Source organism: Canis aureus, chromosome 4 (genome assembly GCF_053574225.1).
Source record: "Canis aureus isolate CA01 chromosome 4, VMU_Caureus_v.1.0, whole genome shotgun sequence".
NCBI lineage: Eukaryota > Metazoa > Chordata > Mammalia > Carnivora > Canidae > Canis > Canis aureus.
In genome coordinates, this window is record NC_135614.1 from 15,929,305 (window position 1) to 15,946,758 (window position 17,454).

Sequence of the window (17,454 nt, forward strand, 5' to 3'; positions counted from 1 at the left end):
GTTCTCATAATTGACTATTTAAAAAGCACTTTTGGTATCACAAATTATGAAAAAAAAAAAAGTACAGTTGAATTTCCCACAGAGGGGAGTAGGAATCATGAACTCCATTCAAAGCACTTGGTGTGGACGCAGATAAATGAGGTTTGCCTTGGGCCCCAGAATGTTTCCTCCCTGCAATCTGTTCACCACTCTGGGTCACTCTTCACAACCCTTCAGGCTTCTCCTTCCCTCTTGCCTACTGAAAAGAGAATTTGATAAACTCAGTCATGCTCAGATGTCACAGGTGGAAGCAATTTAATGTGTCACCTTCTCCTTGCAAAGAGGCTGGTGGGTAAGAACAATCAAGTCGGTGGTGTTACATTAGTGACCTGGATACATGTGAGAAGTTTTTTCTCATTCTTTCTCTCTCTCTTTTTTTTAAATCAAGCCAGGGGAAGCTTTATATTGACAAAGCATGACTCAAAACTAGCCCCTGCCATCCATGGACTTCGCATGTAGTAGTGACATGTACAGGTTACGGTTTTTCTTCTTCTAGAGACATGGCAAGCATGCTCCCCAATACCAACTATAGCCACTCCTGCCCTTACTGCTCTAACAGAGAGTAAGTCACATGTGATCTGGATGTACTAAGTCCACATTGTAGATTTCTTCAGAAACCAAATGAAAGGCAAACACTTCAGTTTGACATTCAAGGCAGTTCATCTGACTCCATTGCCTCATCCACATTATTTTTAATCCCCATTCGTGTGCACCATTCCAAGCCCTCGGCATACCCTATATTTTTAAGGCCATTTATTGCTATGGAAACAAATTACCCCCCCCCCAAAGTGACTGTTTAAAACAGTAAGCATTTACTGTCTTACTCCCAGTTTTTGTGGGTCAGGAATTTAGGAAGTGCTTAGCTGGATGGTTCTGGCTTGGATTTTCTCAGGAGGCTGATAGGTCACACCTGGGATCTGGTCCTGAGGTGGCTCACTCAAAAGGCGGTCCTTGTTGCTGGGAGGAGGTCTCAGTTCTTCATTTCTCTTCCAGGGCTGTTTGAGGCTAGATGCTGGATTCCTGCAAAGTAAGCGATCCAGGAGAGAGTGCCAGGCTGGTGGACACCTTCATGTTGGTCTTGTGGGATCTCAAGCAGATAACCCACTGGAGCCCATCCAGAATTCTGATCTAAAGAAATGTGAGATAGTGAATGTTGTTTTAAGTCGGCAAGTTTATCATGATTTGTAATGCAGGGAACAAATTCACAAAACTCATATGTAAGGGAACACAAAGCTGTCCTTATAATGACCTAGTGTCATGAGCTGCACAGCATCACTTCGCCCATAGTCTATCAGTTAGGAATGAATCACTAAGTCCATATTCAAGGGGAGGGGAATGAGGCTTCACTTTTCTAGAGAAGTGTCAACTTGTAGATGTATTTTAAACCACCACACTACTCCTGTTCCACAGTTTGTTCTGTTCCCTTAGTTCAGAATGCTCTTCCCTGTATGTGCATGGCCCAAAACTACATGTCTTTATAGTTAACAGCATCCCTGGTCTCTTCTCAACAGATCTGAGTGGCACCCCAAGCCCCCAGGCATGGTGATAAAAACTGTCTCCAGATATTGTCAAATGTTCCATGGTGAAAACCATGGTTGCATGGTTTTCCACACTTGGTTTAGAACCATAGTTCTAGATGTGAAAAGTTGTGATTTATTTTTTGTAACCCCAATGTTAGACAGTATTAATGTATTAATAGGTTGATATAGTTACTACTTTAAAAGACTATTCTAACAATCTAGAACGTGACTTTATTCTTTCAGCTTTATGTTGCTAAGGACCCAGACTCGGCCTGTCCAACCCTTCCTGGACAAACTGGTTCCAGTAGCCTTTCAATAAATTCCTCCACCTTTTTTTTTTTTTTTTTCAAGGTCTAGCTCAAATACCAACTTCTTCCAGTTCCAATTTCCTTAGAAGGAATTTATCTTTTCTTCCCCTTCATATTTCTATTACACTTTCCAGAGCTTAATAGTAGATTCAGGCTTACATATACCCAAAGCAGGTGCCTCCTGAATGCCTCCAGAGGCCAAGCATTGTGCCCAGAATAGTATATGCTGGATCTTATTGTGAAGGAAATGGATTTTTATCTGGGGCTTTAAAACAAAGGGATATACCAAGGGGCCACATCACTAGGGAAAAAGTTTGGAAGCTAGTCTGGCAAAACCTGCCCTTAATGGTTTTTTGTTTGTTTTGTTTTTGTTTTTTTTTTCTCTTTCACATTAGAGGGTGGGAGTACAATGAGGAAGTTGAGCACTCACTGTGGATCATGAATGATGACGTTCGAATCCTGTCTCACTCACCATGAGACCATAGGCAAGTTACTCACTTGTTCTGTGCCTTAAATCGCTCATTTATAAAACGGAGATTGTTATGATACTGCCCTGAGGGGTTAAAACAAGGCCGTCCACCGTGGAGCTGCGCTAGCTGAATTAAGAGAACCAGAGGCTCACTCTTTTGGCATCACTCTCTTGGTTGCTACCTCAAAGGGTATCAACTCAGGGGCCTAGGGCTCTCCACATTAGTATGAGACAAATACCAACAGCCTTACCAGTGGCTTTACTTATAAGAAAGTTGAACAGATGAGTAAATAGCTTGTCCAGGCAACATGGTTAGTTAGTGGTAAATCAAAGACTAGAATCCAATTCTCTCAACTCACAAACTGAATACTTTCTCCACTAACTCTGCCTACTCTATTGCTGATGTCAACTATTCCTACTTCAGTTTGTCTTATCTTCTTGAACTGCCATTCAAGGTCCTGCATGTGCTTCAACATATCCTACCCTTCCCCCATTGCCAATTTTATTCCATGCCAATCTGTACCATGTTCTGTGGATTCTTACCCTAAAAAATAGGCTCACTGCTTTATCTAATCCATTACTTTCCACAAGTTTCATGACTACACTCCCCCTTAAATTTGAACGCTATAAAATTAAACTCCTCTGAGAGTCTACTGGATAAACTGATTTCTATTTTACTTATTTCTCCTAGATTTGAAAAATCTCCCTATTATGATTTGCTCTTACTTTGTCTGAAAATACTTACAGCGTATAATTTTGCATTGCTTAACTCTTTATAGTAATAAAATACTATACACTAGTATTAATAAAATAAAATACAGTAGGCATTTTGCGCTTGTTGGAAAATTGTTTTGTAAAAGTTCTCATACCCCTTTCTGATTTCTCACACTTAAAATTAGATGTTTGTGTTATACTGAATACTCTTTTATATTGCCTATTGTTGTTTTATGTATGATCTTTTCAACTAATTTCTCAAGTACCCTGGTGGTAGATAGGGATTGTTTTAAGTGTCTGTGTACAGATATATTAACGTTAGATACATAGAGTGCAAATTCAAGCAGTAATTCACCTCAATATTCTCTAATATGATTGATCCTACAAACTCTTATGTGAACTTCTCAAGAATAAGCATCGTTTTAATTTTGCAAACCTCAACGGTGCCTAAGATAGGGTTCTAATATAGGAGCAATAAGTATATGGACACATTTTTAGATATCTCTTAAGGTCCAATATTTTCACATGAAGTATGCATGTGGAGAATATATGTATGCATGTGGATATATTAGCTGTATCTCATTCCTTTCTTTATATATTTGTTACGATGTTGTATGTCACACTATAGAAGCAAGGTAAGAATTTATATCCCAGGCCCTGGGTTTTGTTTGTTATATGCATTATCTTATTTAATAATCACGGCTATCCTGTGAAGCAAATACTATTTTTACCTTGAAGATTAGAAAAACCTCAAACTCCCAAACTTTGATGATATTAAAAAAAAAAAAGTCCCAAATCACCCAGTTAGGTCATGCAGTGCTAGAAGTTAATCCAGATCTAATTCCAGAATCCACACTCCTAACTACCATGTAGTGTGACCTTGGGCATGTCTTCTACATCTGCTTAGTGGGCTACTGAGTGAATCCATGTGCACTATACGTATTTATCCAATACTATTCCTCCATTAGCATTTCACTATGACAGGACTAAAAGGTCAATAATATTTTCCCTGTCCCTGAAAAGTCTAATTTGTGATAGCAGAATTCTAAAACGGTACCCCAAGATGTCCTGCCCTAAGAATATATCATGCCCATGATAATGATTACGTTATATGCAAAAGAGATAAGTAATTAATTATCACGCATACATATATTCTCCACATGCATACTTCATGTTAGTAATTAAGGTTACTAATCAGTGGACCTTGGACTAATCAAAAGGGAAATTATCCTGGTGGGTTACATCTACTCACACAACTCCTTAAAAAGCAGTTTTTTTCCTCAGCTGGTAGTGGTTGGAAAAGTCAGACAGATTTGAATCAGATAGATTCAACTCATCCATGGGGAGGACTTAATTCACCAGACTTAACGAATTGTTGCTGGCTTTGAAGATTGAGGTGACCACATGCAAAAACTGGAGAGTGATCTCCAGTTGCTGAGAGTGACCCCTGGTCGATCCACAAGTAGTAGGAACTGAATTCTGCCAATATCCGAATGAATAACAGATAAGCCTTGAAGCAGATTTCCCCCCAGAGGCTCCAAATTATAGAGAGCCCAGGCTGGTGGACACCTTCATGTTGGTCTTGTGGGATCTCAAGCAGATAACCTACTGGAGCCCATCCAGAATTCTGATCTAAAGAAATGTGAGATAGTGAATGTTGTTTTAAGTCGGCAAGTTTATCATGATTTGTAATGCAGGGAACAAATTCACAAAACTCATATGTAAGGGAACACAAAACTATGAACAAGGGCTTAGGCTGTATAGGTATAAGTAAAGCACAAAGTAAGGAGAGGTTAAAGAGGGTATGAAGTCTTGAGGAATTTAAAGGTGTTACCATTCTGAAGAATGAATAAAATTTGCTGGCTGGGTGCTGAGGGAAGATTGCATGAAGAAGAGAGGGAGGAAGGATATTCTAGGCAGAATAGCATAAGAAAATGTCAAGCAAGCAAAAACTTGTTGAGGCAACGTCCAAATGCTTGAGAGCAACAAGAGGAATATGCCTAGCAGGGCGGGGCAGGTTAGAAGGGGGCTGTGAAGCTTTCTGTCAGCTGTGAAGAGGTTTGGACTTTTACTCTGCCCAGCATTGGCAGCACTTAAAAATAATCCTTTAAGACTAATGGAAAATATCTGGATTGAAGACTTGATGGAGTATATGTATGTATTTGTAATTTTATATTATGTATATATAAACACGTTATAATATTTGAGGCAAGTGAATGGATAACTCTTAACTTTTTTTCTCCTCTTTAATATAAAACTAAAATTGCCATAACTAAGTAAATTAAGATATGTTTATTAAGATGGCTAAATTCAACAAAAATCTACTCACAAAAACAGAAAAGTTTTTGAGTAAACAAACCTAAAAATACAACACTCAGAAGAGTGCCCATTTTCAACAAAACCATCTATTTAAAAAAACATTTTTTTTGAGTATAGTTGACACACAATGTTAATTAGTTTCAGGTGTGTAAGAGCTATTCGACAAGTCTATGGGCTGCGCTATGCTCACAAGTATAGCCACTCTCTGTCCCCATACATTACTATGACAATATCATTGACTATATTCCCAATGTTGGGCCTTTTATTCCCATGCCTTATTCATTCCATAACTTGAAGCCCATATCTCTCATTCCCCCCCTTCACCCATTTTGTCCATCCCCCCCAGCCCTGTCCCCACTGGCAACAACCATCAGTCTGTCTTCTGTATTTATAGGTCTGATTTTGCCTTTTGTTTAAAACATTATATTTTAATATCTTGAAACATATTTGTGACATGGCAATTATGTATATACAAGATCTTTTCAATCTCTCTGTTAGTAGTCACATTGATTACCATATCTCTGAAAGCAAACTGCTGTGATTTAAAACACAATTTTCAGTGAGATTTGGAATGATTTTGCCTAGTTTTCTAATTATCAAACTTGCCAAGATTGGTATTTTTCCTATATTCAGATAAACAAAAATATTTATGTAATAAATCTCAGAGAAAGGGATGCTTTTTTAAAAAAAGAAATGTTAAATATTTATGGTCATGTTTCAGATTCAGGAATAAAATGTCGAAATAATATAATTGAGCCAGGATTGTTCATTTCTCTCCCCCCTCCCCTGAGGAGCTCCATGGGAATAAATTAAGCACTGAGGGAGGTACATTAGAATAGGGAGTCTCCTTGTGGCTAACAGTAACTGAGTATCCTAGGTCCCTAATTTATTATCAGAATAACTAAAGCTCTGGGCAAATTCTACATCAATAACCTAAAACTAAGGTTATTTTAGTGGATGTTTAAGAATATACTGTAAGAAGGTTTATACATAAACATTTTAATGATTGTTAGTTATAGCAAGGTTATTGAATATTAGTCTTAAAGTAATTAGCACCAGTTTTGGGTATGTCTCTCTCTGGTTAAGCTGATTTCACATTTGACTTTTATTAATCAAGCACAGAAAGAAGGTTGTACCTAAAGAAAAAGTTAGCGACTTCATGATTCAGTTCCTTTGCTGTAAAGAAATTTTAATCACATGAGCTTGGCTTCCTTACCAATTTTTGATACTTTGAAAAATATATATCCATAATAGAATACTTTTTTTTTTTCCAGAGAGAATACAAGCAGAGTTGGGGGAGGGGCAGAGGGGGAAGGAGCCCCACACAGAGCCCAACTTCGGGGGTGGGGGCTCTATCTCAGAACCTTGCAATCATAACCTGAGCTGAAATCAAGAGTTGGATGCTTAGCTGACTGAGCCACCCAGGTACCCCATGAATATGTTTTAATCCAGATGCTTGATTAAAAAATACAAATTTACAAAATTAAAATTAAAATTTAATTAAATTTAAAAATTTAATTAAAAAATAAAAATTAGGGGATCCCTGGGTGGCTCAGTGGTTTAGCACCTGTCTTTGGCCTAGGGCGTGATCCTAGAATCCCGGGATCAAGTCCCACATCAGGTTCCCTGCATGGAGCCTGCCTCTCCCTCTGCCTGTGTCTCTACCTCCCTCTCTCTCTGTCTCTCTCATGAATAAATAAATAAAGTCTTAAAAAAAAAGGGGGGGGGGGTAGCCCGGGTGGTTCAGTGATTTAGTGCTGCCTTCAGCCCAGGGCCTGACCAGGGCCTGATCCTGGAGACCCGGGATCAAGTCGCATGTTGGGCCCCCTGTGTGGAGCCTGTTTCTTCCTCTGCCTGTGTCTCTGCCTCTCTCTTTCTATGTGTCTCTCATGAATAAATAAAAAAAATCTTAAAAAAAAATAAAAAAATAAAAATTATAAAAAATGCCAATTATACAAGCATATCATAAAAAATATCCCCTAGCGTATTTTCAAGTGAAATCCTGACTTAAAATTTCAAAGGTAGCAAACACCTTTTCTAGTGTTAACTAAAAATATGTGATCCAAAAGAAACTATTTTTTTCTTGAACTATTATTTGCAGTGTAGTAGTTACATTAAACATGTAAACATTTAAAAATAGTGATGCCTTTGAAATGTCAGGGTGCAAAGAAAACTCCATCTACTTTATAGTTTAAGACTAACAGAACACTGTATAAATGGTCATCAGTTAAAATTTAATTACTGTTCAATAATTCACTTTTTAAAAAGACAAGGGCTTTGGTAAATTCTGACCACAGGGACAGATATTTTTCCTGCCAAAGCACTCCTCTTCTTGTTCGCAGTACAGCATTCCATCTGTAGCTAGTACAGTCGTTCCTTATTCATGGTAACACAGGTGATTACATTCAAATGGCATTTAACGTAAATTGTGCCAAACTGCCCTATAATTTCATTTTGGACTGAATTAATTAGCTTCTCAGTAGGTGTCTGAGGCACTGAACACAAGCCTAAGGAAATACTTGACTGCTTAACCTACCTTATATGAATCGTCTCTAACGCAAGGCAGCTCCCGTTTTTAATAAACGGTACCAGAAAAATGTACTTGATAGGGTCTTAAAGGGTAAAGATAAGGCATTTATAATAAATGAAATTAGTTTTCCACATACATGCACACCCACTTATAAGAAGTCAGAGGGTATGGCAGATTTAACCAAACTCACCAAGAGTTGGCATGCCTGATATTTTGAAAGACTGTTTACCTTAGGAAGCATGTGTTTATAATAACAAAATGCCTTCTTTGTCCTTGGCAAGATGTTTAAATAAAAAAGCTCACCACTTTGTTGCAAGGAAAAATAATACTATCTTTATACTGTTGTAATTTACGTCCCAGAGCTTGAAATGTAAATGCAATTTTCTGAGACATTATCTTCAGATCATCAGAATTATCATAATATAAAATATCTATTCTTTCTGTTTCTCTAATTATAATATTATTATCAAGATCTGACAGCTAACTCTTTGTTTTCAAGTTTATAGTCTTCATATATCAAGAAACAAATTAAAAGGACAAACAAGGAATGTGAAAAGGCAGCTCATAAAAAGCTGAAACGTCTTTTATTACATGACATATTTTTATCTGTCATAAACTTCCGGTTTAGGAAATGAGAAAACAAATACTTCTTTTGACGAACTCCTTGACAAAGTGTTTAAGTATTTTTAGATTTTTTTTTAACTGTGGAAGGAAGGAAGGAAGGAAGGGAGTAAGAAGGAGAGAAGGAAGGGAGGGAGCCCTGTAAGAAGGAGAGAAGGAAGGGAGGGAGCCCTGACTCTGTATTATAACTCTTGGTGAACTAACATTTAATGAACACTACGTTAAAGGAAGTGAAGCTGAAGCCTTCAGCCTGATGCCAAAGGCTCTGTAGCATACAGTAAGATGGGCTCCAGAAACAGCCTGAATAACTGTGGGGGGAGGTGGTCCTTGATTCAGGCTTCGGATAAATATTTCTAGGAAGAAGGGCCTCAGCCTTGTTTCAAAGTGTCCCACTGAGGGCACAACTGCTAGGGAGTTTCTCTATGAATAAATTCTCTTTCCAGTACACCTTAAATCTTTCTCGATATAATATGCATGAGGAAATGACAAGAATATAATTTGGAAGTTTTAACACTGGTTGTTATAAGGAAGGCTTCGACTAAAAAAAAAAAAAAGCTTAGAAGCCAGTTTCAGAAACGATTTTGCCTGCAGCATCTTCCAGCTCAATAATTTAGTGGCATTGACAGTCACAAATGCTGTCAAAAACAGCGATGAGGTTTAAAAAATAAACAAAAATTCAACAATAATATCCTGCAGATTTTTAATATGTCATTTACTGAATTAGCAACCACGACAGAATTGATGAGAGTCTCCTCGTTAGAAAAAACAAATTAATCCTACCTTTGCAGGTTTTCATACATGTGATTGTCTCTACAATCCTCTAAGGCAAGCACATGGGGCTTCCTTCTCATCAAAGACTATGTCTATCCTGGTGTCGCTGGTCACAAGAGACCTTTTGAATCATTACTCCCTTGAGTCGCAATTCTTACTGGGAGTACCCGGCAAACACAAAAGTAACCTGGCAGTTACATCACGCTATATAAATGAAGAAAGACTGCTATCTAAAAATAATGAAAGGCTCCATTTAAATTAATGTAACTTTTTGTCAAGTGTTCATTTTACTTTGTAATAATGTAGTTCTGATACAAATAGAGTTCTCATGAGCTTTAAAAATATCTCTAGAGATTATACTCTGGGCAGTAATTTAATTCTTGTGTTTTTATTTCTTACAATGACATTTAGGGTTCAGTGTGATTTCAGATTTTTTTGTGCCATTGCTGACACCTTATGGATACTGTCTTATTTGGAAATTCTGATTTGATTTTTAAAACTACTCAGTTCTTGTTTACAAGAAGCATTATTATTTTTAAAACGCAGTTTTTGTTCCTTTAAGGTATTCATTGTCTTGTTATTTATTCCTCACTTGATTTCATAATCCTGTTTGGGTCACTATGATTAGTTGCTATGGAAATTACCTCCTATGGAAATGATTCCGATGTCATTGTTATAAGAATATGACTTTTAATGAATAATATCAATAGCAGACATCAACCCTTCCTAGAAAAAGGAAATTTAATTAAAATGTTTTAAAAGGATTAATTCTGAAAATTATTATCATAGCCAACTTTTCTGATATTTTTGAATCAGCCATCTGCTTTTTAAATAAGTATTAAATGAATTTTAAGGTGTTAATCAGCTACTCACTTCCCCAAATTCCAATGTCACAATGGAAATTAGCACCATGCATAGAAAAGTGGAAATAAAGAACATTTCATTTACCTTTTTTCTAAACTAATAAATGCTATGCTTCACTTATGAGAGTTAATGTCAACAGGATTTCAGGGCTCATCAAGGAAACAACTTTGAATAGCACATTATAAATTCCCTTTAAAGATGAAGAATTTAATATTCCAAAATTTATCCCAGGAATTTGAAAGGTCAGTGAGTTAACTAGTGAGTTAAACAATAGATGAGAGCCAGTGAACCATTAGATGAGAATTCCAGAATGCTAAGGAGAAATTTTCTTGGGTGGATTCTATAATTTGTGGTTTGAATAAAACTTTTGAAACATTCCATTAGTATTAAAATTTTCACAATGAGAATATAGCTCATATTTAACCCATTTTAAATTACTAGACAGTCTCTCCCCAAAGAAATTTTAATGCCTTCTTCTGCCTAGTGCTTGCTCACTGCTGGCACTAATTTAGGAATAAATTAACCCTTCCAACAATTAGGATATTGTCTAGAAACTGCCTCTTACACTCTACTAGGGAAATCACTTATATTCTGAAGATCAGAAGTAAAAGAGAAACCTACCTCTTCATTATAAAGCATTTTTATACCTAACAGCTTATTAATTATTGATGTAAATCGCTACCATATTTACCAACATGATTACATACTGCTGTATCTCCAGTGTTTCTGAATGAAGCCTAACAGCTACAGATTTTGTTAAATGCTTTGTACATTAAGGGTCTCCTACACTTGTGCCTGCAGCCATGATCTGGGGTCCAGCATGCCTTTGACAGATTTCTGCCTTGGAGCTGGCACTGGCTTGGCTTCAAAACTGGTTTTACTGTCCATGCGTTCACCATCACTTAAATTATTTTTCCTGGCAGGAAGAAGTTTTCGAGGAGCAGCCATTGGTTTCTGCAAGTGATGCATCAGGGTTGATAATTTGGAATCCAAAGGCGAGGTCCAAGATACACTTGTTTTTTCCCAGTTGTCCTTAACGAATTGGTCTGTGTTGCTTTGTGTCTTTAAGCTGAATGGAGCTTGATCAGAAGGAGGAAGGGGAGCGCGTCTTTTTTTCCCTTTCCCATCATGTAACTGCTTGCTTGTAGGAGATAATACCTTTTTCTGGATAACCATTTGATGATTACCATCAAAGAGGCTGGCCCAAAGAGGTGGTGAGGATTCTTCATGCTGACCAACAAGAAGCTGTCCATTTGTCTCTTCAAGGTTTTTTTGTATTGAATCAGTTAAACTTTCAAGTTTTATAGGTGAATCAATGCCTGTAATAATTTCCAGAAAAAGTACATGGGGGAAAAATTCAAAAGCTGTGCACACTTTGAGTGAGTTATTGTTTTCTAAGCTAGTATCTGTAACGGTCATCAAAAGCACATTGGGTAAGCAAGTGGTTTTGGTTTTAAAATAACTCTACCAACAGAACCAAAAAATAAGGAGATCATTCACACACACTCTCTCTCTCTCTCTCTCTCTCACACACACACACACACACACACACCCATAAATATATTCCTAAATAAATGAGTAAAAACCAGTTTTCAAAGGAGTGGGGTTACACTAGGATTTTTTTCAATCTATAGATTAAATATTTATTAAATAACTTTCCTAGGATTTAAATTCTATTCTGACTTCTAGGTAAGAGTGAATTCTTTTTTTTTTTTTTATAAAAGCCTGATATGTAAACTTAGGCAAGCGTAACTGAATTAGCATCTTTTCCTGTAGACTAACAAAGTCTGTTAATAGGGAAATAATCCAAAACCAGAAACCCAAGGAAACAGTGAAGCCCTGATACCAATTTGGTGATAAGGATGCAGGATGAATTTTTCCTTGGGAAAAATAAGAGAATAGAGATAAATGTCTACTAAATGAATCACTGGTATTAAATGAATCACTGGTTGTATCATTTTTAATCTAACATTTTAAAGTATGTGTACAGTATATATTGGTGACAAAATAGACTAAAATTTAGTGTTGACCTGTGTTTGTTCACAGCACTGTTCACTCAGGCAATCCCACAGAGAAATAAATACCCTTCAAAGTGCGGGAAAATGGAATATTAATGAGTCTAGAAATTTAAAAAATCTAAAGTATTAAACCTAACCAATTTTTTGACCTGAGATGAAAGCTTCCATTTATTAATATTCATTTATTATCATTACTTTAAAACAAATTTAATAAAATACAGAAAAAATTACAAAACATGATTATATTTTAGAATCTGTTAAGTTCACGTTTTCAGAATTTTCATCAGCTACTCAGCTAATATTTATTTTCAGTGTACCCTTATTCATTTTGAAGCCTTAACATTTTTGTTTGATCTTAAGCATTCAAACTATGAAAAATGTGTATTCATTAAATTTGTATTAATTCATCTATTAAACATGAGTTCCTTAGTCTATAATCATAGTCTTTTTTCATTCATTTTGACTGTGCCCTGAAAATTTTAGCATTTTAATGTCAATAGAATAAGCTGCTTGAGTATGGACAATGTTGTTTTTGTTACCCTGCAGCTTAGAAAAGACAAACCCCACTTACTCATATCATGGTAGACTGAGGTCGCCTCTTTTGTCAAGAACAAAGGTGGTTTCCGTGGTGACATAATCTCAATTTTCATAAGTTCTTCACAACAATGCTTCCATTGGCCTAAGAAAGACAGAAAAAGGCAGCCTAGTTTAAAACATAAATGTAAAGACGTATATTTCATTTTCAATAGATATCAACATATTTTTGCTGTGAAAAATAAGAGTGAATTTATAAAGCATTGCCTTAAAGAAGACACAAAAATCCAGTACTACCCATAATGTTAAAGTCCAAGTCTAAGCACAAAAGTAATCTATTTGAAAAATAAAGTTCTGTGCACAGACATAAGAAGCTAAGATCTCTAAGCTATTAAATACTGCACTATTTCACTAAATGGTTGGTAACTGAAATTTCTATTCATGGCAAAAATTTGTACAAGTTCTCCTCTTTTAAATATTAAATAAAAAAATATTAAACAAAAAATCCAATATTTAAGACAATTGAAAGGTAAAAATCAACTGAAATAAAATATAGTTATCTAGTAGGAAACTGTACTTCTCAAAAATGGTGTTACCTTTGAAAATTCTAGTTGAGAAATAAGAATTGCTTACTTAACAATCATTTCTTCAAATGATTATGCTTTTCATAAATCATGCAACTCTAGAAAAATGCTATATTTTCATTCAAGTAAAAGGTATATAAGAGCCTGCTATAATAAAGACACATCAGTCAAAATTCTAGGAAGGAATTTATTTTAGGAAGGATACTTTAAATAAAGCCATTAGTCACTAGGAATAAAAAAATACAAGTTGTTTCAATTTTTAAGTTAAATTTAAAAGTGTGGTCAACATTAATTTTTCTTTTAATTATGTTTTACTATTTTCATCTTAAAATGCTCAGACTTACTTCTTCTGAGGGCATATGAACAATTTAACCTTTCCACATTTATTGTGTACCTGCATGTTGGACAACAACTACGTGTCTCTATATTCATGTTATAAAAGTAGGTTATTGAGGTTCACAATTCTTATACTCTAACTTACATCTGTAGAAAACTAAATGTAATACACACGTGCCTTTTTGGAATGATTTATGATCTATATTCCTCTTCCTTTTATTATATTCTCAGTTTCCATACTCAATATCTAATTTAGTTATTTTCCATAGCTTAAAAATAAAAGACATTTCATGTTCAGTCAAATTATCTATTCATTTTTGTTGTTTTAAATCTAATACACAGCCATGGTTACATGGTAATATGCATAAATTTTAAATCCATCACCTTAAATAGCTAAGAAACATAAAAAACCTTTTAGTATGTTTTATTACAATGCTAAGTATAGAATATGGTAAAAATTTCAAAATAGCCCACATAGCATCTCATAAAGGGAATGAAATCTTGAGTTTGAGGCTTCAAAGGTTGCTCTGTAGAATTTAAATCTAGTAGGATCTGAGATCTGATAACTTATTCCTCCCCTCCACTTCTTTTTTTAGATAAATATATAAAAGCCAGCTTTTCCTTCTTGGGGGCAGAAAAAAATAAGGTCTTATCTAATAGAAAAATAATGAAATACTTTGAACTAGCAAACATTTCTCTGTCAAATCTTAGGCAAATTATAAAGTGTAGTATTTTCTCTACATTGATAGATGAAAGCTTTTCATTGTTAAACTGGTAGCAGAATACTAATCACGTTGAAGACCCGACTATAAAGTCATATTATCCCATGTGTTACTGAAGTCAGAGGTACAAGGGTGGTATATTCGCTGGTCAATTTTATAATGGAAAGGTTTATTTTATCTGAATAAATTAGTATGTGCTGTTATACCTGATACCAACATAAAAATAAAGGCCCAGTATGAAATATTAAATGGCTATGTTGTGCTCACATAAAATCTGTATATTGAAGATGCTTACCACAATAATATTTGCTATAATGTTCCCAGTCAAAATGATCTGTTATGTTAAGCTGTTTATGTAACTCAATAATATATAATTAAATACTCAAAAAAAATCTTTGGCCCACCATGCCTAGCCCCTTTTGATCATCCAAAACAATGTCAATCCTATTTTATTTTTTTTTATTTTTTTATTTTTTTATAATTTTTATTTATTTATGATAGTCACACAGAGAGAGAGAGAGAGGCAGAGACACAAGCAGAGGGAGAAGCAGGCTCGATGCACTGGGAGCCCGATGTGGGATTCGATGCTGAGTTTCCAGGATCGCGCCCTGGGCCAAAGGCAGGCACTAAACCGCTGCGCCACCCAGGGATCCCAATCCTATTTTATATGTTGGTCAGCTCTCAAATATTAAAACTTAGCTATTACATCCCCTTTGCCTCCAACCTCCACTCCTCAGGTTGTTTCTCTGCAGGCTAAACAGACTTAGTGTCATTAATGTTTTCTCATGGTAATTTTCTCACTCTCCTGATTTTCTACTCTTAAGCAGAGACAAGTAATTGAAATTTGCTTTAAATATTAAATTAGTCTTATTCTACCTTGAATATCTATCTATCCTCTACTTGGTTCTACATATCAGATTTCACCTAAGATCACAATAAGCTTACCACTTACAAGTCAATCTTTAGGATAGTATAAACATTTCCACCTTTGCTTCATATTTTCATACACAATGAATTCTAAAGTATAAATTTCGTAGAATTTATACTTTAAAAAAATTACATAGATTAGCAGATTTTATCAACAAATTATTAAATACTAAAGAAATAGCTAGATCTGAGAACCTAGTTGTCATCACTTTCTTATTTTGACAGTAAAATTGGATATTTGTATCCCTCCAACTCCATTTTAGCATGATAAATTATTTTACATAATCTAGAGAATAAAAACATGAGATCATCTAGCAGTAATTGATATCCAGACCATAATATTCTGCATTTTTACCTCCTTTCACCCCTGTTCCTGTTTTTATACACATAAAAAGTTTAAAATAGCAGAATCACTTCTAAAAATAATATAGTCTTTGTAAGACAGACTCTCTAAAGCAAAGCATTTAGGAAAGCAGTTAAAATTTCAGATGTGATCAGCAAACGAAAGGAAGTTGTTGTCTTTTAAGTTACACATCTAAGATCAGCTGAAATAAAAAAAAATGCAGTGCATGTTGATAAGCATGGAACAAATATTTAAACATCTATTCAGTGCCTAGGGATAGTACTTAAGGAAAACAAGTCCTAAAGGATTCCATAAGGCTATAGAAGGAGTCCTCTGGTTTCCTGCAGTAAACCAGCAATCTTTTCAGGCCTCAATTTTCTCAACTTTAGAGCAGAGAGAAATAATTTCTGCCTTTCTGGACTTTGGAGAAATAAATGAAGCCATATGGTATGTGGAAGGTAATCAATACATTTAGTTCTCTTCTTTCCCCCACTCCAACCATCACTATAATAATTGACCAGGGCATGGATCACTGTAAGCTTATAAAAATTAATCTGAGGATAGCAGGCAGTAACTCTTTTATAAAGTTCCCCAAAACAGATCTTAAGAAGTCCTAAAATTTCTGTAGGATTATTTCTAGGAGTTTCAAAAATAACTTTCTATTGTTTAGAAATGGCTACATTTCATAATTCCATAAAAAAAACATTCTAAAGACATAAAATACTGGTTGAATGTAACAAAAGGCTTAATTTGACTAGAAACAAGCCATTACCAATAGCCTACATTTTCAATTTTAACTTCAATATTTTGTTGATAAAATTCCCTCTTAAATTGAGAATATTTTATTATTATCACATTGTTTTTATAATCATGGGCTGTATTATTAAAACTGAAAAACCATATGTATGGTTTAAAAAAAAATCTTTGGACGATGTCCACGATAATATTATAATGAATCTGGAGTTAACAGAGGGTTACATGAGTTTCCTCAACATTTCAATATTTTAGGATCATCTCTAAACTACAGATACTGCATTAAATACTCCATTAAAACCCAATATTTTGAAAAATGTGGTCTAATTGTTTTAGGGACCAGAGAAACTTAAAAGTAACAGGGAGGGATAGGAGGAATTCAAAAGTATAATAAACTACATTAAGTCAGGGAAAGGTTGAGAGAAAGGCATCAATGTATTGATGATTGTATCATTTTATCCAAGAGCATAAAAAATTCTTGAGAGAAACCATAAGATTATAATTTTAATATTTAGATTGCTTTGTGCATCTTTTCATGCACATGAATATTTTACTAGTAAATCCAAACATCAACTTACTAAGATCAAAGAAATGTTGCCAGAAGGCTTCCATCCATTTCTGAAGATCTTCTCTATTGTCCACTGCAAAAATATGAGTTACAGACTGTCCGGCAACAGGGTTGATGACAGAGAAATTATGAATTTTTTTCTTGGCATCCTTATCCATTGCCCGAATTCTGGTTTCCTTAAAAATTAAGACAAAATTGGTTTTTTACAAAAGAATATTTTTGTAATCATCAAGTGAATGTTGTACTGCTTAGCTACCATACTTATACCAGATGCAATTATACATCTTATTGCTGATCATTTAAAATATGTAATTTTGAGTACTTTGAATATTCAGACTCAATAATAAATGCTTTGTATGAAAATACTGAGTAATGTTTCAAAGTATGCTACATAGAGAACTTACATTAAATTATGTGAGATTAAACATAACCTATTTTGATCTGTTTAAGTAGGAGTTTGCTGTCTTTTATATACATCTTAAAATTTGCAATAAAACAAGTACAGCGTGTCATA

The 17,454-nt window shown here is 35.0% G+C and overlaps 1 protein-coding gene across 9 annotated transcripts in view; it reads right to left on the reverse strand.

The window, feature by feature from the left end:
• Window positions 1-277: 277 nt before the first annotated feature.
• Window positions 278-17,454, reverse strand: part of RTKN2 (rhotekin 2) — a 79,650-nt gene continuing 62,473 nt past the window's right edge. For 2 of the 9 annotated variants that reach the window (XM_077894651.1, XM_077894654.1), the window contains exons 10-13: window positions 16,951-17,116; window positions 12,745-12,852; window positions 10,943-11,474; window positions 278-1,167 (exon numbers count right to left, since the gene is read on the reverse strand). In XM_077894651.1, the coding sequence (XP_077750777.1) occupies window positions 1,128-1,167; window positions 10,943-11,474; window positions 12,745-12,852; window positions 16,951-17,116 (846 nt within the window). In that variant the 3' untranslated portion in view covers window positions 278-1,127. Of the gene's footprint in view, window positions 1,168-2,204; window positions 4,683-5,327; window positions 11,475-12,744; window positions 12,853-16,950; window positions 17,117-17,454 lie in introns of those variants that run through there. The other 7 variants (XM_077894656.1, XR_013377728.1, XR_013377727.1 and 4 more) reach the window with 7 other exon arrangements.